The following is a 21,703-nucleotide window of genomic DNA, read 5'->3' on the forward strand; positions in this document are numbered from 1 at the left end:
TTAATCAGAATTCTTAATACTTCAATCTTTTTAAAATTAATTAATTTTAATTGGAGGCTAATTACTTTACAATATTGTAGTCTTTTTTGCCATACATTGACATGAATCAGCCATGGATGTACATATGTTCCCCATCCTGAACCCCCGTCCCACCTCCCTCTCCATCCCCTCCCTCAGGGTCATCCCAGTGCACCAGTCCTGAACACCCTGTCACATGCATCGAACCTGGACTGATGATCTATTTCACCTATGATAATACACATATTTCAATGCTATCCTCTCAAATCATTCCACCCTCATCTTCTCCCACAGAGTCCAAAAGTCTGTTCTTTATATCTGTGTCTCTTTTGTTGTCTCACATATAGGGTCATTGTTACCATCTTTCTAAATTCCATATATATGTATTAATATACTGTATTGGTGTTTTTCTTTCTGACTTACTTCACTCTGTATAATAAAATACAGTTTCATCCACCTCATTAGAACTGACTCATATGCATTCTTTTTAACAGCTGAGTAATATTCCACTGTGTATGTGTGCCACAGCTTTCTTATCCATTTGTCTGCCAATGGATATCTAGCATCTGAGGTTGCTTCCATGTCCTGGCTATTGTAAACAGTACTGTGATGAACACTGGGGTACACATGTGTCTTTCAATTCTGGTTTCCTCGGTGTGTTTGCCCAGTAGTGGGATTGCTGGGTCAAATGGCAGTTGTATTTCCAGGTTGTTAAGGAATCTCCACACTGTTCTCCAGAGTGGCTATACTAGTTTGCATTCCCACCAACAGTGTAAGAGGGTTCTCTTTTTTCCACATTCTCTCCAGCATTTATTGTTTGTAGACTTTTTGATAGCAGCCATTCTGACCAGCATGAGATGGTACCTCATTGTGATTTTGATTTGCATTTCTCTGATAATGAGTGATGTTAAGCATCTTTTCATGTGATCATTAGCCATCTGTATGTCTTCTTTGGAGAAATGTCTGCTTAGTTCTTTGGCCCATTTTTTGATTGGGTCCTTTATTCTTCTGGAATTGAGCTACAGGAGCTGCTTGTATATTTTTGAGATGAACTCTTTGTCAGTTGCTTCATTTGCTATTATTTTCTCCCACTCTGAAGGCTGTTTTTTCACCTTGCTTATAGTTTCCTTCAATGTGCAAAAGCTTTTAAGTTTAACTAGGTCCTATTTGTTTATTTTTGCTTTTATTTCCATTACTCTGAGATGTGGGTCATAGAGGATCTTGCTGTGATTTATGTCAGAGAGTGTTTTGCCTGTTTTCCTCTAGGAGTTTTATAGTTTCTGGTCTTACATTTAGATCTTTAATCCATTTTGAGTTTGTTTTTGTGTATGGAGTTAGAAAATGTTCTAATTTCATTCTTTTACAACTGGTTGAGCAGTTTCCCCAGCACCACTTGTTAAAGAGATTATCTTTTCTCCACTGTATATTCTTGCCTCCTGTGTCAAAGATCAGGTGTCCATAGGTGCGAGGATTTATATCTGGGCTTTCTATTTTGTTCCATTGATCTATATTTCTGACTTTGTGCCAGTACCATACTGTCTTGATAACTGTTGCTTTGTAGTATAGCCTGAAGTCAGGCAGGTTGATTCCTCCAGTTCCATTCTTCTTTCTCAAGATTGCTTTGGCTATTTGAGGTTTTTTGTATTTCCACACAAATTGTGAAATTATTTGTTTCAGTTCTCTGAAAAATACTGTTGGTAGCTTGATAGGGATTGAATTGAATCTATAGATTGCTTTGGGTAGTATACTCATTTTCACTACATTAATTCTTCCAATCCATGAACACGGTATATTTCTCCATCTATTTGTGTCCTCCTTGATTTCTTTCATCAGTTTTTTATAGTTTTCTATTTATAGGTCTTTTGTTTCTTTAGGTAGATTTATTCCTAAGTATTTTATTCTTTTTATTGCAATGGTGAATGGAATTGTTTCCTTAATTTCACTTTCTGTTTTCTCATTGTTAGTGCATAGGAATACAAAGGATTTCTATATCCTGCAACTTTACTATATTCATTGATTAGCTCTACTAATTTTCTGGTGGAGTCTTAAGGGTTTTTTTCTATGTAGAGGATCATGTCATCTGCAAACAGTGAGAGTTTTACTTCTTTTCCAATCTGGATTCCTTTTCTTTCTTTTTCTTCTCTGATTGCTGTGGCTAAAACTTCCAAAACAAGGCAAGGGCACCCTTGCCTTGTTCCTGACTTTAGGGGAAATGCTTTCAATTTTTCACCATTGAGGATAATGTTTGCTGTGAGTTTATCATATATGGTTTTTATTATGTTGAGGTATGTTCCTTCTATGCCTGCTTTCTGGAGGATTTTTATCATAAATGGATGTTGAATTTTGTCAAAGGTTTTCTCTGCCTCTATTGAGATAATTCTGTGATTTTTATCTTTCGATTTGTTAATGTGGTGTATCGCATTGATTGATTTGCAGTTATTGAAGAATCCTTGCATCCCTGGGATAAAGCCCACTTGGTCATGATGTATGATCTTTTTAATATGTTGTTGGATTCTGTTTGCTAGAATTTTGTTAACTTTGCATCTATGTTTATCAGTAATATTGGCCTGTAGTTTTCTTTTCTTTCTTTCTTTTCTCTCTTTCTTTCTTTCTTTTTTTTATTGCATCTTTGTCTGGCTTTGGTATTAGGGTGATGGTGGCCTCATAGAATGAGTTTGGAAGTTTACCTTCCTCTGCAATTTTCCAGAAGAGTTTGAGTAGGATAGGTGTTAGCTCTTTACTAAACTTTTGGTAGAATTCAGCTGTGAAGCCGTCTGGTCCTGGGCTTTTGTTTACTGGTAGATTTCTGATTACAGTTTCAATTTCCATGCTTGTGATGGGTCTGTTAAGATTTTCTATTTCTTCTTGGTTCAGTTTTGGAAAGTTATACTTTTCTAAGAATTTGTCAATTTCTTGTAAGTTGTCCATTTTATTGGCATATAGTTGCTGATAGTAGTCTCTTATGATCTTTTGTATTTCTGTGTTGTCGTGATTTCTCCATTTTCATTTCTAATTTTGTTGATTTGATTCTTCTCCCTTTGTTTCTTGATGAGTCTGGCTAATGGTTTGTCTATTTTATTTATCTTCTCAAAGAACAAGCTTTTAGCTTTGTTGATTTTTGCTATGGTCTCCTTTGTTTCTTTCTTCATTTATTTCTGCCCTAATTTTTAAGATTTCTTTCCTTCTACTAACCCTGGGGTTCTTCATTTCTTCCTTTTCTAGTTGCTTTAGGTGTAGAGTTAGATTATTTATTTGATTTTTCTCTTGTTTCTTGAGGTAAGCTTGTATTGCCATGAACCTTCCCCTTAGCACTGCTTTTACTGAATCCCATAGGTTTTGATTTGTTGTGTTTTCATTTTTGTTCATTTCTATGCATATTTTATTTCTTTTTTTATTTCTTCTATGATTTGTTGGTTATTCAGAAGCATGTTGTTTAGCCTCCATATGTCTGTATTTTTAATAGTTTTTTTTTTTTTTTCCTGTAGTTAACATCTAATCTTACCACATTGTGATCAGAAAAGGTGCTTGGAATGATTTCAATTTTTTTGAATTTACCAAGGCTAGATTTATGGCCCAGAATGTGATCTATCCTGGAGAAAGTTCTATATGCACTTGAGAAAAAGGTGAAATTCATTATTTTAGGGTGAAATGTCCTACAGATACCAATTAGGTCTAACTGGTCCATTGTATCATTTAAAGTTTGTGTTTCCTTGCTAATTTTCTGTTTAATTGATCTATCCATAGCTGTGAGTGGGGTATTAAAGTCTCCAACTATTATTGTGTACTATTAATTTCCCCTTTCATACTTGTTAGCATTTGTCTTACATATTGCGGTGCTCCTATTTTGGCTGCATATATATTTATAATTGTTATATCTTCTTGGATTTATCCTTTGATCATTATGTAGTGTCCTTCTTTGTCTCTTTTCACAGCCTTTATTTCAAAGTCTATTTTATCTGATATGAGTATTGCTACTCTTGCTTTTTTTTTTTTTTTTTTTTTGGTCTCCATTTGCATGAAATATCTTTTTGCAGCCCTTCACTTTCAGTCTGTATGTGTCCCTTTGTTTGAAGTGGGTCTCTTGTAGACAGCATATATAGGGGCCTTCTTTTTGTATCCATTCAGCCAGACTTTGTCTTTTGGTTGGGGCATTTGACCCATTTAAATTTAGGGTAAATATTGATAAGTATGAGCCCATTGCCATTTTCTTTGTTGTTTTGGGTTCAAATTTATACATCCTTTCTGTGTTTCCTGTCCTGAGAAGATCCTTTAGCATTTGTTGGAGAGCTGCTTTGGTGGTGCTGAATTCTCTCAGCTTTTGCTTGTCTGTAAAGCTTTTGATTTCTCCTTCATATTTGAATGAGATCCTTGCTGGGTACAGTCATCCGGGTTGTAGGTTTTTCTCTTTTATCACTTTAATTATGTCTTGCCATTCCATTCTGGCCTGAAGAGTTTCTATTGAAAGACCAGCTGTTATCATTATGGGAATCCCTTTGTGTGTTATTTGTTGTTTTTCCCTTGATGCTTTTAATATTTGTTCTTTGTGTTTGATCTTTGTTAATTTGATTAATATGTGTCTTGGGGTGTTTTCCCTTGGGTTTATCCTGTTTGGGACTCTCTCAGTTTCTTGGACTCGGGTGGCTATTCCCTTCCCCATTTTAGGGAAGTTTTCAACTATTATCTCCTCAAATATTTTCTCATGGCCTTTCTTTTTGTCTTCTTCTTCTGGGACTCCTATGATGTAAATGATGGGGTGTTTAACATTGTCCCAGAGGTCTCTGAGATTGTCCTCATTTCTTTTCATTCTTTTTTCTTTTTTCCTCTCAGCTTCATTTATTTCTACCATTCTGTCTTCCACTTCACTTATCCTATCTTCTTCCTCAGTTATTCTACTGTTGGTTCCCTCCAGAGTACTTTTGATCTCAGTTGTTACATTACTCATTATTGATTGACTCTTTTTTATTTCTTCTAGGTCCTTGTTAAACATTTCTTGCATCTTCTCAATCCTTGTCTCCAGACTATTTATCTGTATCTCCATTTTGTTTTCAAATTTTTGGATCATTTTTACTATCATTATTCTGAATTCTTTTTCAAGTAGACTCCCTATCTCCTCCTCTTTTGTTTAGTTTGGTGGGCATTTATCATGTTCCTTTACCTGCTGAGAATTTCTCTGCCTTTTCATCTTGCTTAGATTGCTGCGTTTGGGGTGGCCTTTCTGTATGCTGGAAGTTTGTGGTTCCTTTTTGTTGTGGAGGTTCCTCCCTGTGGGTGGGGTTGGACGAGTTGCTTGACAAGGTTTCCTGGTTAGGGAAGCTTGAGTCAGTGTTTTGGTGGGTGGAGCTGGGTCTCTTCTCTCTGGAGTGCAATGAAGTGTCCAGTAGTGAGTTTTGAGGTGTCTATTGGTTTGGTGTGATTTTTGGCCACTTGTATTTTAATGCTTAATGTTATGTTCCTGTGTTGTTGGAGAATTAGCTTGATATGTCTCGCTCTGAAACTTTTTGGCTCTTGGGTGGAGCTTGGTTTCAGTGTAGGTGTGGAGGCTTTTGGATGAGCTCTTGTCAATTAATGTTCCCTGGAGTCAGGAGTTTTCTGGTGTTCTCAAGTTTTGGATTTAAGCCTCCTGCCTCTGGCTTTTAGTCTTATTCTTACAGTAGCCTCAAGACTTCTCCATCCATATATCATTGATGATAAACCATTTAGGTTAATGGTGAAAAGATTCTCCACAGTGAGGGACACCCAGAGAGGTTCACAGAGTTACATGGAGAAGGGAAGAGGGAGGAGGGAGATAGAGGTGACCAGGAGGAGAAGAGGGGGAATCAAAGGTGGGGAGAGCAATCCAGCCAGTAATCACTTCCCTATGTGCTCTCCACAGTCTGGAACACCCAGAGAGGTTCACGGAGTTACCTAGAGAAGACAAGAGGGAGGAAGATGATAGAGGTGACCAGGAGGAGAAGAGGGGGAGTCAAAAGGATAGAGACATATCTAGCCAGTAATCAATTTCCTAAGTGTTCTCCACAGCCCAGTACAACCAAAGAGTTTCACAGATTGGGTAGAGAACAGAAGGGTAGAGAACAGAAGGGGGAGGAAGGAGATAGAGGCGGCCTCCTTTCAAAGAGAATGAGCTGTCTTTCTGGGTGCCTGGTGTCCTCCGCCAGCGTTCAGAAGTTGTTTAGTAGAATTTGCTCAGCGTTCAAATGATCTTTCGATGAATTTGTGGGGAAGAGAGTGGTCTCCCCATTCTATTCCTCCACCATCTTACGACCACTCCCTTCAATCTTAATTTGTAGTGAGATCTAAGAAGTAAACAAGAGTGAACTATTTGTTATATCAGTATTTCTTAAAACTGAAATATAGTTGCTTTTCAATATTATGTTAGTTTCAGATTTACAGCATAGTGCTTTAGTATTTTCACAGATTAGACTCCATCAAAAGTTATTACAAGACAAGGGCTATAATTCCTGTGCTCTACAGTCTATCCTTCTTGCTTTTCTACTATGTACACAGTATAATAGTTTATATCTCTGAAGCCTATATCCCTAATTTTATCCTTCCCACTTCCCTCTCATTACTGATACCCATCTGTTTGTTTTCAGAATCTTTGAGTTTGTTTCTCTTTTGCTGTATACATTCGTTTGTATTATTTTTTAGATTTCATATATAAGCAATACATGTAAAAATACTGAATTACCATGCTGTACACCTAAAATTAATATATTATAAATCAACTATACTTTAATCAGCAATCAATAAATTAGACATCTATTCAGGAGTAAAAGCACCTTTGTGGGGGTGGGGGGCAAAGCTCCATGTGCCCAAGGAGCCCTGGAGGAGTCTTGTCCTTTTGTGCATATGGATCACAGGGCGACAGACCTCACTATGGGCTGCAGAACCTGCCCAGACCCCTCTTGGGGTGGTCGTGATGGTGGTGGTGTAACCTGAAGAGTAGTGACCTGGGAAGATTCTCATGCCTGAGAGAATTTGCAGAAGGTCCACTTTCCTGCAGGGAGATTCAGAGGTTAACAGAATTTCTCCCCTTCCCCCTGCAAGGAAACATCCCCCCACAGAAAAGGGAAATGATGAGTGAGTGCTCAGCTACCCTAGTTCTGCAGGATACCTGTTTCTCGACAGCAGCACCGCAGACCTGAAGCTGAACCCCATGAGGAGGGAGAGGGAAAATATTTGGAAAGACGCAGATAAACATTTCAAAGGGCATGAAAAGGATTGCTTTTCTTAGAGAGTCCAATTGCATGCCTCTGGGAGTTTCACAGCCAGGAATCTCACTCCTGCGTCCATAAACACCCTCAATGCCCCAAGTGCTGGACTCACACCTCCTCCCGCCCTCCGGGGGCTCCTTGTGGAACCCTTCCCCTGCCATACCCAGGGGAGCTCGGGTAGACAAGGAGCAACCTCAGCAACCGTCCCCGCCCCCGCCCCGCTCTGGGTGAGGGCCCCCGCAGACTGGAAGCGCCACCTTCTGGAAATCCAGAGACAGGTTTCCAGGAGGCAGCCTGGTGAGTTGTCAGAGCAGAGAGACAGAAAAGCTTAAGAATTCTCCCACAAGGCCTTCCTGGTGGTTCAGTGGTTAAGAATCCACCTGCCCAGGCAGGGGACACAACTGTCTGGGATGATCCCACATGATGTGGGGCAACTAAGCACAAGCCACAAGTGGCTTGTTACTGAAGCCCTCAGGTGGCAGTTACTGAAGTTCGTGCTCCCTAGATCCTGTGGTCCACAAGAGAAGCTGCCACAATGAGAAACCCGTGCCTGCAACTAGAGAGTAGCCCTCACTGACTGCGATTGGAGAAAGCCAGCACAGAGCAATAAAGACCTACTGTGACCAAAAATAAATCAACTGATTAAAAAAAGAAGAAGAAGACTGGGAAGGAGGAGGGTTGTGAGCTGGATCCCCTAGTTTTACGCTCCTTCTACTTCGGTGTCCTTGCTGATCAATGAATTCAACTGTCCAGGGAAATAATCAAGAAACACAATAGCAATGAAATAGTTTCATTTGACCCAAACTGAGGGCTATAGCTTGGGGGAAACTTCTCAGATAGCTCTGGGGAACTGCTCCACTGAAGCATGTTTTCCAGCAGTCTTACACCTCATCCAAACAAAGCTCACACAACGCAACAGGGTGCATTCCTTCAAGGTTTCAAAAGAGACAGACTTAGTGCCTGGACAGCGAGACACCAGCTCCCTGGTGTCTGGAAAGAGAACCTTATCTTCCAGGGAGTGTTAACATATTCACCATGAGAAGGGAGTTATTCATTCTTATCTTCAAAAAAGACGTTCTTTACCTCTGTGGTTAAAGCAGATGAGCTCTGAGAGTTGGACAGGCTGTCTTAGTTCACACACAGTTCAGGCTGAGCCATGGGTAAGCCAAAATGACATCCCCATTCCTCAATATGTGAACATCTCCATCACAGGATATAAAAATATTAGAACCATGTGATCCAGCAATTCTGCCTCTAAGAATGTACGCAGAAGAATAGAAAGCACACACGGGAAGAGATATTTCTACATCCTTGTTCACAGGAGCATTATTCACAATAGCTAAAACATGCAAGCAACCCAAGTACCCACTGATCAAAGAATGGCTAAATCCAAGTGCTATGTGCATATACTAGAGTATTATTCAGCATTAAAAATGAGAGGAATATAACCCATGCTACAACATGAAGGAACCTAGTACACACTCTACTAAGCAAAATAAGCCTGACAGGAAGGGATAAAAATGTTTGATTCCACCGAAATGAGGTACCTGCAGTGTTCAGATTTAGAGAGAGAAAGTAGAAGAGCAATCGCTAGGAACTCAGAAAGGAGAAAGGAGGAATTGTTGTTGAATGGGTACAAAGTTGATATTTTGCAAAGGGAAAAAAGTTTTGGAGTTTGGTTCCAAAAATGCAAATGTACTTAATACTAATGAAATGGACACTTAAAGATCGTTAAAATGCTCAATTTTATGAGTAATAACATAAAATTTAAAAAAAAAAATCTCTCAGAACCACTCCCTGAGGGTAAACAGAAGAGTCAAGGCTGATAGCTACACTGCAGAAGGTCCCCACCCGCCCAGCCCCATCTCCACCCCAAAAACCCAGGGGTGAGAACTGTCTTCTGTGCTCAGGACTCCCCACTTCAGTTCTTGCAGATGTCTCAGCTCCAGCCCCACATGACTTAACCTCAGCCTCCCTGACTGACCCAGTGCTCCAGGCTCTGCTCCAAGGATCCAGTAAGTCTCGGGTCACCCTCTTCTGTAGGAGACTGGGCACTGAGTCCACATCCTCCCAAAGAGACCTCTGCAATCCCAGAGTGCATGGGGTCAGCCCGGCTCCAGCCTGAGGGTGGAAAGACTCACTTGCCAGATGAAGACAGGATCTGGGAGCTGATTTGTTTACATAGAAGAGGTAGAGGGTTTGGATAACTACCTGGAGATTCCAAGGCTCATTTTCTTGACTGGTGCTCAAACAATATCAAAGATTCCCCTTGAACAGGGTTTATGCTGTGAGGACCACTGATGTCAGTCTCCTGTGTAGTGTTGACCCCTGTATCTGCAGGTTTCTGCTCTGTGGATAGCCAAGCAACTATAAGCATCCATGGATTTTGCTGTCCTCAGAGGAGGGCTGTGTGATGATTTGTGTTAAGTCACCATTGGTTTGCTAAGCCGGCAACTCCGTGAAATTGGCTCTATTATTTGATATGGACAGCAATTTTAAAATTTGGTGGTAAAGTAAATATAGCTTAAAATTTGCCATCTTAACCATTTTTAAGTATACAGTTCAGGGCTGTTAGGTATATTTATATTGTTGTGCAATCAATCTCCAGAACTCTTTTCATCTTAGAAAACTGAAACTGTCTCCATTTAACAATAACTCCCAGCTTTATCCTTCATCCCAGCCCCTGGCAAACCACCATTCTGCATTGTCTCTATGAAGTTGACTCTTCTCAATGCTTCATAGACATGGAATCATAGCATCTTTTTTTGTGACTGGCTTATGTCACTTTGGAGAAGGACATGGCAACCCACTCCAGTATTCTTGCCTGGAGAATCCCATGGACAGAGGAGCCTGGTGGGCTACAGTCCAATTGATCGCAAAGAGTTAGACATGACTGAGCGATTGTCACTTGGCATAATGTCCTCAGTGTTCCTCCACACTATAGCATGCATCAGAATTTCCTGTCTCTTTTAGAGAACAGACTTGTGGACACAGAGGGGAAGGGAGAACGTGGGATGAATTCAAAGAGCAGCATTGAAATATATACATTACCACATGTAAAACAGATAGCTGGTTGGAATTTGCTGTGTGATGCAGAGAGCTCAACCCGGTGCTCTGTGACAACCTAGAGGGGTGGGATGGAGTAGGGGGACGGGAGAGAGGTTCAAGAGGGAGGGGACATATGTATACCTATGGCTGATTCATGTTGGTGTTTGGCAGAAACCAACACAACAATGCAAAGCAATTATCCTCCAATTAAAAATAAATTAAAAAAAAAAAGAATTCCCTGTCTAATCAAGGCTGAATAATATTCCACTGCATGTATAGACCACATTGTATTTATCTATTCCTTCATGGATGGACATCTGGGTTGCTTCCAACTTTCAGCTATTGTGAATAATGCTGCTAAGGAACACAGGTGTACAAATATTTTCAATTCTTTGGAGCATATACCCGAAATGGCATTACTGGATCATATGGTAAGTATATTTTTAATTTTTGAGGAACCACATACTGCATCCATAGCTGCTGCCCTGTTTTACATTCCTACTCACAGTGCAGAAGGGCTCAGCAGCAGCATTTGAGCAAGAACAAAACACAGTCCAGAGAAGTATATGACTTGTTCAAGAGTGCTAGAGTGTTGGCAGAACCAAGATCTTATTCACAGTTCCCTGGCTCTTTGAATGCTTACTCTTAACTATAGTGTAAACTTGGACTTTGGAGTATCAGGGATGGAAGAGCCATGGCAGTAACTCGTATTCAGTGGGTCAGCCTAGCCCTGCAGAGCCATGTATGCAGGAGACATTTCATGTCCCAAAGCAGCAGGCAACAATCCTGTCATTTCTGATTCAGAATGAAGGCTAGTCCCCCACCCCACCCCACCCCCAGCTCCAGGCAGTTAGGACGCCACTGTAGTTTGATGCTTTGACTGAGCTGGGCTAGAGTGTGTGCCTTCCATCACATGTCATCTCATTCTGCCCCAGGTCAGAGAACAAAGATGGAATGCAGTTTGTGAAAATCAGAAAAGGAGAGCTGATAGATCTCAATTAAAAAATCAGTATTCTTATCTGTTCAACTCATACCAATTAAGCACCTACAGTGTGCCAGCTGTGTGAAAGCTTTTGCTCTGTAGGGGCAGAAGACTTGGCTTTCTAGATTTATTGACTGCTCTAATAATTCATTTGCCATAAAACAGATGAACAAAGTTAGTTTGGTATGTACAGGAGCCCCATAAAAAACGTGAAGGCTCAAAGACAGTCAGGCAATTGAGGCTTATATGCCCCCCTGAGCTAAGGAGAAAGGAGTGGGGATCTGGGGCTTCAAATGAGAAGAAGAGAACCCACAGGAGAATGAGAAGAGCAAGTGCTTGAGAAACAAATGTTTGCTGCTCCAGGCAGGTAAGTCTTTCTGAGATAAAAAGTTCTCTCTGGCAATGGCTTTCTTCCTGACATAGATCTCCATAATCTACATTATTTTGAGCAGTTAAGGGAGAGGCAAGGAGATTCTCCTGAGTCTACTGGGTCTTAACTGTCTTCAGCTCAAAACAGTCAACCCGTCAAAGGGACACATTTGGGGAGACATAAGGAAATGGCACGGAGAAGGCAATGGCACCCCACTCCAGTACTCTTGCCTGGAAAATCCCATGGATGGAGGAGCCTGGTAAGCTGCAGTCCATGGAGTTGCTAAGAGTCGGACACAACTGGACAATTTCACTTTCACTTTTCACTTTCATGCATTGGAGAAGGAAATGGCAACCCATTCCAGTGTTCTTGCCTGGAGAATCCCAGTGGCGGGAGACCCTGGTGGGCTGACGTCAGTGGGGTCACACAGAGTCGGACACGACTGAAGTGATTTAGCAGTAGCAAGGAAATGGCAAGCCACTCCAGTACTCCTGCCTGCAGAATCCCATGGAGGGAGGAGCCAGGTAGGTTACAGTCCATGGGGTCGCAGAGTCGGACACGACTGAGCGACTTCACTTTCACTTTCACTTTTCAATCCACTTCATGTCACTTCCCTTCAAGCAAACTTTCCAGTAATTTTGAATCATATTAAGAGTCTTCTTTATGGGCTTTCCTGGTGACTCAAATGGTACAGAATCCACCTACAGTGCAAGAGACCCAGGTTCAATACCTAGGTCAGGAAGATTCCCTGGAGGAGGGAATGGCCACCCACTCTAGTATTCTTGCCTGGAGAATCCCATGGACAGAGGAGCCTAGCAGGCTACAGTCCATGGGGTTGCAAAGAGGTGGACATGACTGACTGACTGACACTTTCATGTATGTTTGAGAAACCAAAGCTCAGAGATGGAGAACTTGCCCAAAAGTGTCCTTTACCACCTGCCCCTCATCACTTCTATGCTCCATAGAACTGGACTCCCATGGTCAAGGGTAGATGGACATTCTTAATGCCTTTTTGTCTTGTTTTCTCAGCAGATCATAGTGTCCTCAATTATGTCTCAGATACTATGTCAGAAAGTTCGCCAATTTGGTCAGAAGCTAGTCCGCAAGCGTCCACTGAAAACTGTAGAGGAGTCTGAGAGACCTGTGTCTCATCTGAGCATCCTAAACCTGGTGATCTTGGGTGTGAGCAGGATGTTGAAAGCTGGCGTGTACATCCTGATTGGTGCAGTGGCCAAATACATAGCTGGACCAGGAACCATCATTTCATTCTTGGTGGTTGCCCTCTTCTCTATGTTGTCTGCTTTCTGCTATGCTGAATTTGGGGCCCGGGGCCCGCTCTCTGGTTCTGTGTATCTCTACAGCTATGTCACCATGGGTCAACTCTATGCCTTCATCATTGGCTGGAACCTTATACTTCGCTTAGTCACTGGTGAGATGATGGGCCAGCTAATGGTGTGGGGTTTAAGATTGGGAAACTATGCTGGAGGATTGGGTTCTCAGTCATTCATGAGCACTTTATTATTAAGCTTGTGGAGAGAAGTTTGTAATAGTGTCAGGAAAACCCCACAACTTCATTCTACTCAGTTTTATCCTGTTTCCTTAAATGATGGACCATGAACCCAGAAGGAAAGACAACATTCTCTCATCATATTGAAGTCTTTGCTCAGTTTTTACCTTACTGGGACTTTCCTTTACCACTTGACTTAAAATATTCTCCCCATCCTAGCCCTCCCAATCTCACTTACTGCTTTTCTTTCTTGCATAAATAACATTGATCTCCTCCTAACATATTAAAACAGTTGATATTTTGGTGAATCATTTGGGTCTGTTCTCCCCAAGTCATGAAAAGAAACTCTTTGAGATCGGGTATTTGATTTGTGTTTTTACGTCCCACAGCACAGCAATTTATATTTATCCATGAACATTCCTTCTTCCACCACCATAGGAACTGCCTGTTTGGCCAGGGCCTTGAGCTACGTCTTTGACAGCCTGATTGGGAACTACATCTCTCAGACATTACAGGGAATGCTTTCTCTGCATGTGCCCCACTTCCTGGCCACATATGTAGACTTTTTTGCTCTGGGCCTGGTTCTGCTGCTCACAGGTGAGACAGGGGTCAGTGATAACATGGAAAACATGGGGTGTGGAGGAGGAGTTGGGGGGGTAAGCTTGGGGGTGAAATAATGCTGGAGGATTAGAGCTGGAAACAAGGGTCTGCCATATGAGAGACAGGAAGGCAAGACATAGACCATAATTTCCCACCCATGGCACTACTGATATGCTGATTTCTTTGGTGTGGGGGTTATCCTGTGCATTTTTGTTGTTCAGTCTCAAAGTTGTGTCTGACTCTTTGCAACCCCATGGACTACAGCACACCAGGCTTCCCTGTCCTTCACTATCTACCTCAGTTTGCTCAAACTCACACCCATTGAGTTACTGATGCCATCCAACCATTCATCTTCTGTCATCCCCTTCTCTTCTTGTCTTCAATTGTTTTCAGCATCAGGGTCTTTTCCAATGAGTAAGCTCTCCAGCCAAAGTATTGGAGCTTCAGCTTCAGTATCAGTCCTTCAAGTGAATATTCAGGACTGATTTCCATTAAGATTGACTGGATTGATCTCCTTGCTGTCCAAGGGACTCTCAAGAGTCTTCTCCAGCATCATAGTTTGAAAGCATCAGTTTTTCGGTGCTCAGCTTTCTTTATGGTCCAACTCTCACATCATAGATGACTACTTGAAAAATCATAGCTTTGACTATCCAGACCTTTGTTGGCAAAATGATGTCTCTGCTTTTTAATATGCTGTCTAGGTTTGTCATAGATTTTCTTCCAAGGAGCAAGCATCTTTTAATTTTGTGGCTGCAGTCATCATCCACAATGATTTTGGAGCTCAAGCATTTTAGTTTTTTGTTAAAATCATTCTTGAGTGTTGAGTTACATCCCCGGCCTTTGCTCACTAGATACCTGTGATGTCCAAGGTCCAAACTGTGATAATTGGAATTTCTCCAGACAGTGCTGATATCCCTTGGTGAATCAAATTACCCCCAGCTGAGAATCATTTACTTAGACTGACAAGTTTTCCTCTGTACTGAGACCAAAGATTTTTTAAGTGAGAAAAGTCAGATAGCATATAATTAAGCATTTTATTTTTCCTAGTTTATTGAGATATAATTAGCATACACAATTGTAGAAGTTTAAGGTGTTCGATGTGTATATTGTGAGACGGTTGCCACAATAATTAACCATCTTAAAGTGTACACTCAATGGCATTTAGTACATTCACAATGTTGTGCAACTATCACCTCCATCTACTTCCAAACATGTTCATAACCCCAAAAGGAAAAACTGCTCCCTATACCCGCTGAGCAGTCAATGTCTGTGTATTCACCACCAACAACCCACAGCCCTGGGAAATGATCTGTCTGCTTTCTGTGTCTTTTAATTTAATTATTTTGGATGTCACCTATTTCATCTTCCCACAGGTCTACAGGTTCTGGGAGCTCATGAGTCAATCCTGGTTACCAAAGTGTCTGTAGGAATCAGCCTTTTGGTTTTCATCTTCATCATCATCATTGGCTTCATTAAAGGGGACCTGCACAATTGGAAGCTCACGGAACAGGACTACACATTGGCCACAACTGGATCCAGATCTGGATCCAGAGATGTCTATGGCTTAGGAGGGTAATATAGGCCATAACATATGAGTAGAGGGTGTGCAGAGCTGGGAATGTAGTGGTAACACAAGAAACCTGGGCTGATGGACCCAGGTAGCAGGGTCCCTGGAGCCCAGAACCTGTGTGTGGTATGATGGAAGGAGTCCAGTAGAAATGGCTGAACTCACTCACCTCCCCCATGTTCTTCCTCATTCCTTCTCTCACCATAGGTTGGGCTTTCTGGGATCTGGAGGGTTTGCACCTTTTGGCTTTGAAGGAATTCTCCAGGGAGCAGCTACATGTTTCTACACTTTTTTTGGTGTTGATGGCATTGTCATTAAAGGTAACATGGTCATCATGTGTCCCAACCAGGGTATGGGTACAGACTGGGCTGCCCTTGGGCACAGAAGTTGGGAGGTTGAGCTGCTTTTGATGGTGCAAGAAAGAGAGGGAGTTTTGCTTTCACCTCAGTGTGTTTTTCTGAGCCAGTACTCCACCACTGTTGCAGGGAAAGAAGCTGTAAATCCTCGACGTGCCATCCCCTTGGGCATCATGATCTCACTCTTGATCTGCTTTTTGGTGTATTTTGGTGTCTCAGTGGCACTCACCCTCATGGTGCCTACTACCAGATTCAGCCTGAAAACCCTTTGCCACAGGCTCATCTCAATGGTTGGTGGGTCCCCGCCAAATATGTCGTGGCCGTTGGCACCCTCTGTGCTCTTACATCCAGGTCAGTGTCATGGTTTTCTCCCTGTCTACTGTCAGATGCTTGGCTGTCTCAACCCTTAGGAATAAGACAGAAGAAGGAAAGACATCTTATCCCTTGTAGACGAGAGGGCAGAAACCCAGTCTGTCCTGCTTCTCAACGTCCTTAGATACTTCCATCTTCTCTTCCAGACTCCATACTGCCGTGTTCAGAATATCTCCTTTGATCTACACAATGGCAGAGGACAGGCTCCTTTTCCGGGGACTTACCCGGATCTTTGCCTGCACAGGCACCCCCATCATGGCCATCATGTCTGCTGGAAATCTTACAGGTAAAAAATAAAAAATACCAAACCGATTCCTTTGATCAATTTCTTAACTTAAATATTTCTGGTGGTTTCTCACGCTCTCTCTTTCCCCCTTGTTGTGCCCTCCTTCTAGCGATCTTGGCATTACTCTTCGACTTGACTGACCTTGTGTTCCTTGTGTCAATTGGGACGCTGCTTGCTTACTCGCTGGTGGCTTTTTCTGTCCTTGTCCTCAGGTAAGACCCCACTACCCCTTGACTTGGGGCCTTGGACTCTTGAGGATTAGTGTCGAGGTAATCATCTTCTGCCTTCATTCTGTCTTCTAAAAATCTTGCTCTGCTTAAGGCAGGAAAGAAGATGGATTGTTGGATCCAACATCTACATGGTGTTGGGTGAGCAGTGACTGCTAAGTATTGCCTTAATATCTCTAATTCAGGTACCAGCCAGACCAGAATTTAAGCAAGAATGAGAAAACAGAGGAGAAAATGGATATGCATGACCTTGATGAAATTACTTTGGAATCTGTACCTAAAGCTGGAATCTTGAACATTCTGAAGAGTCTGTGGTTCCCTACCAGCACCAGCCCCACCCAGAAATCTGGCCAGATTGTCTATGGATGTGCTTCCCTGCTTGGTGAGCATTGGGATTTCTCTTTTGGTGGTATTCTGAAATTGAGAGAATGGGGTGTAAATGTGTGTGTGTGTGTGTGTGTGTGTGTGTGTGTGTGTGTGGTTTTTTTGCTTTTTTGTTTTTTGTTGTTAAGAAGTAATAAAGATATGATGCCCTTCTTGATTTGGGCAGCCTGGGGAGGGGTGTGACCCAAGGTCCTGACGTCTTTGACTTCTGGGTCCAGCCTGTTCTCCTTCACCTTGACTCCTGCAGTTCTCCTGCTAACCATCCTGAGCCTGATCCTGGCCCAGTGGCCCAGCCAGGTGTTCTCTGGAGACCCCATGCTCACGACAGTGGCTGTGCTGCTGCTGCTGCTCATCATTGGGGTCACGGTCATCATCTGGAGGCAGCCCCAGGACCTCTCTCCTCTTATGTTCAGGGTAGGTGACCTTATGTGCCCAAACTGTCCACCTTTACTGAATGAAGCCTGCATGCTTCATGGCCTAAACACCCTTTGCTGGACCAGGGAAGAAGGGGAGTTGCTAAAAGCAATGGACCCTTCCCTGATCCACACTCAGTGCTTTACATATACAACCTCAGTAGGTGCTGAACACACAGCCTGAACACTGGAATCTTCCTGCCCACAGGAGAGTAGGGTCTCCTTTCAGATGTCAGGGATGAACTGACTCTGCCCACAGGTCCCTGCTCTGCCTGTCCTTCCACTGGTGAACATCTTTGTGAGCATTTACCTGATGATGCAGATGACCTCTAGGACCTGGGCCATATTTGGCATCTGGATGGCTATTGGTAAGTGACTTTCTGGGATAAAGAGAATATTTGAGTGATAAACCCAATCCTCTTCCTACTGCTTCTTCCCCTAAGCTATGTCAGATGCCATAATAGGAGGCCTACTGAGAATTTGTAAGTGATGAGAACACCGACTTTCCCTTCTCATCATCTCATCTCCCTACTAGGATCTGTCATATACTTTGGATACGGGATTCGACACAGTATGGAGGAGAACAATGAGCAACAGCCACCAGCCTCCATCTCTCAGACTCTTGATGAAAACATCCCAGGTGCTGAGTCAGCTTAACCACAGGAAATAGATGCTGTGTGGAATCCCTTCATGCACTGGAGGTACCTTCTGGTTCAAGAGGCACTGTGAGCCTCTATGGAATTTGAAGGTGGGAGGCATTTAAAGCCTGGTATTCATTGCCAGCAGACAAAATTATTTTTATGCTGTATAATTGTTATTGTTCAAATTATGCTATATATACAGAAAAGTACATGCTTCATAAGCTTGCTCCTTGGAAGAAAAGCTATGACAAACTTAGACAGTGTATTTAAAAATAGAGACATCTTTTGCCAACAAAGGTCCATATAGTCAAAGCTATGATTTTTCCAGTAGTCATGTACGGATGTGACATTTGGACCATAAAGAAGACTGAGAGCCAAAGAATTGATGCTTTCAAACTGTGATGCTGGAGAAGACTCTTGAATGTCCCTTGGACAGCAAGGAGATCTAACCAATCAATCCTAAAGAAAACCAACCCTGAATATTCATTGTGAGGACTGATGCTGAAGCTGAAGCTCCAATATTTTGGCCACCTGATGCAAGGAACTGACTCATTGAAAAATACCCTGACGCTGGGGAAGATTGAGGGAAAGAGAAGGGGGTGACAGAGGATGAAGTATTTGGATGGCACCACTGACTCAGTAGTCATTAGGTTTAGCAAACTGAGGGAGATAGTGAAAGACGGAAGCCTGGCATGCTGTAGTCCATGGGGTCACAAGGAGTTGGACATGACTGAGCAACAGAATAACAACAACATAAGTGTGCAGCAAGATGAATTTTCACAAAGAAATTACAACGGTGTAACTAGTAACCAGAGGAAGAAATAAAATATTAACCTGGCACATGAGAAACAACTTCCTATGTCTATTTCCAATGAAAACACAGAGTTTGCCACTTTTGGATGGAAACCATTCAACTTCAGCTTCTACAGCATTAGTGATTAGGGCATAGACTTGGATTGCCATGATATTGAACAGTTTGCTTTGGAAACAGACAGAGATCATTCTGTTGTTTTTCTTTTCCATAATATACAGGCAACTGTATATTATGTTGAGAGTTGCACTTTAAATATTAGGACACAAATATTCTGGAAGCTCCTGGATGCTGGCATAAGTCCTTTTGAAAGAGGTCGCCATTACCACCATTACCCCTACAATAGTTTGCCCTCAGGCCAAACTACGGGGAAAGAACACAGCCCCACCCATAAGCAGAAAATTGGATGAAAGATGTCCTGAGCATGGCATCCCCACCAGAGCAAGACTCAGTTTTCCCATAGCCAGTGCCTCCCATCAGGAAGCTTCCACAAGCCTGCTATCTTCATCCATCCATCAAAGGACAGACAGAATGAAATTCACAATCACAGGAAACTAACCAAGCTGATCACATGGACCACAGCCTTGACTAACTCAGTGAAACTATGAGACCTGCCATGTAGGGCCACCAAGACAGATGGGTTGTCATGGAGAGTTCTGAAAAATGTGGTCCACTGGAGAAGGGAATGGTGAACCACTGTAGCATTCGTGCCTTGAGAACCCCATGAACAGTATGAAAAGGCAAAATGATATGACACTGAAAGATGAAATCCCCAGGTCAGTAGGTGCCCATATGCTACTGGAGAAGAACAGAGAAATAATTCCAGAAAGAATGAAGAGGCTGAACCAAAGCAAAAACAAGATCCAGTTGTGGATGTGACTGGTGGTGAAAGTAAAGTCTGATGCTATAATAAGAACAATATTACATAGTAATCTGGAATGTTAGGTCCATGAATCAAGGTAAGTTGGATGTGGTCAAACAGGAGATGGCAACATCAACATTTTAGGAATCAGTGAACTAAAATGGACTGGAATGGGTGGATTTAATTCAGATGACTATTATATCTACTACTGTAGGCAAGAATCTCTTAGAAGAAATGGAGTAGCCCACATAGTCAACAAAAGAGTCTGAAATGCAGTACTTGGGTACAATCTCAAAAACAACAGAATGATCTCTGTCTGTTTCCAAAGCAAACTGTTCAATATCATGGCAATCCAAGTCTATGCCCTAATCACTAACGCTGTAGAAGCTGAAGTTGAACGGTTTTATGAAGACCTGCAAGATCTTCTAGAACTAACACCAAATAAAAGATGTCCTCTTCATCATAGAGAACTGGGTACAAAGTAGGAAGTCAAGAGATAACCTGGAGTAATAAGCAAGTTTGGTCTTGGAGTACAAAATGAAGCAGGGCAAAGGTTAACAGAGTTTGCCAAGAGAATGCACTGTCCATAGAAAACACCCACTTCCAACAACACAAGAATGACTCTACACATGGACATATCCATATGGTCAATACCAAAATCAGACTGATTATATTCCTTGGAGTCAAAGATGGAGAAGCTCTATACAGTCAGCAAAAACAAGACTGGGAACTGACTATGGCTCAGATCATGAACTCTTAATTGCAAAATTCAGACTTAAATTGAAGAAAGTAGGGAAAACCACTAGGCCATTCAGGTATGACCTAAATCAAATCCCTTACAATTATACAGTGGAAGTGACAAAAGATTTAAGGGATTAGATCTGATAGACAGAGTGCCTGATGAACTATGGATGGAGGTTCATAACACTGTACAGGAGGCAATGATCAAGACCATCCCCAAGGAAAAGAAATGGACAAAGGCAAAATGGTTATCTGAGGAAGGCTTACAAATAGTTGAGAAAAGAAAAGAAGTGAAAGACAAAGGAGAAAAGGAAATATATACCCATTGAATTCAGAGTTCCAAAGAATAACAGAGAAATAAGAAAGCCTTCCCCAGTGATCAATGCAAAAAAAAAAAAAAAAAAAGAAGAAGAAGAAGAAGAAGAAAGAAAAATAGAGGAAGACAATAGAATGGGAAAGACTAAAGATCTCTTCAAAAAACATAGAGATACCAAGGGAATATTTCATGCAAAGATGGGCACATTAAAGGACAGAAACAGTATGGACCTAACAGAAGCAGAAGATAGTAAGAAGAGGTGGCAAGAATACACAGAACTATACAAAAAAGAGTTCTTAATGACCCCAGATAACCACGATGGTATGATCACTCACCTAGAGCCCAGACATCCTGGAGTGTGAAATCAAGTGGGCCTTAGGAAGCATCACTACAAACAAAGCTAGTGGAGATGATGGAATTCCAGTTGAGCTATTTCAAATCTTAAAAGATGATGCTGTGAAAGTGCTACACTCAATATGCCAGAAAATTTGGAAAATTCAGCAGTGGCCATAGGACTGGAAAAGGTCAGTTTTCATTCCAATCCCAAAGAAAGGCAATGCCAAAGAATATTCAAACTACTGCACAATTGCACTCATTTCACATGCTAGCAAAGTAATGTTCAAAATTCTCCAAGCCAGGCTTCAACAGTACGTGAACCAAGAAGTCTCAGATGTTCCACCTGGATTTAGAAAAGGCAGAGGAACCAGAAAGCGAATTGCCAACATCTGTTGGATCATAGAAAAAGCAAGAGAATTCCAGAATAACATCTACTTCTGCTTCATTGATTATGCTAAAGCCTTTGACTGTGGATCACAACAAACTGGAAAATTCTTAAAGAGATGGAAATATCAGACCACCTTACCTGCCTACTGAAAAACCTGGATGCAGGTCAAGAAGCAACTGTTAGAACCGGACATGAAACACTGGACTGGTTCCAAATTGGGAAAGGAGTAGGTCAAGGCTGTATACTGTCACCGTACTTATTTAA

The 21,703-nt window shown here is 41.9% G+C and overlaps 1 protein-coding gene across 1 annotated transcript in view; it reads left to right on the forward strand.

Annotated features, from left to right (window-relative positions):
• Window positions 1-18,001, forward strand: part of LOC129630735 (cationic amino acid transporter 3-like) — a 37,825-nt gene extending 19,824 nt beyond the window's left edge. The window contains 12 exon segments of the mRNA XM_055551231.1: window positions 12,665-13,061; window positions 13,578-13,736; window positions 15,113-15,311; window positions 15,514-15,626; window positions 15,792-15,899; window positions 15,902-16,013; window positions 16,181-16,320; window positions 16,430-16,532; window positions 16,733-16,929; window positions 17,179-17,345; window positions 17,604-17,712; window positions 17,880-18,001. Of these exon segments, the coding sequence (XP_055407206.1) occupies window positions 12,665-13,061; window positions 13,578-13,736; window positions 15,113-15,311; window positions 15,514-15,626; window positions 15,792-15,899; window positions 15,902-16,013; window positions 16,181-16,320; window positions 16,430-16,532; window positions 16,733-16,929; window positions 17,179-17,345; window positions 17,604-17,712; window positions 17,880-18,001 (1,926 nt within the window).
• The last annotated feature ends 3,702 nt before the right edge of the window (window positions 18,002-21,703 follow it).

This window comes from Bubalus kerabau, chromosome 17 (assembly GCF_029407905.1).
Source record: "Bubalus kerabau isolate K-KA32 ecotype Philippines breed swamp buffalo chromosome 17, PCC_UOA_SB_1v2, whole genome shotgun sequence".
In the NCBI taxonomy this organism is placed as follows: Eukaryota; Metazoa; Chordata; class Mammalia; order Artiodactyla; family Bovidae; genus Bubalus; species Bubalus kerabau.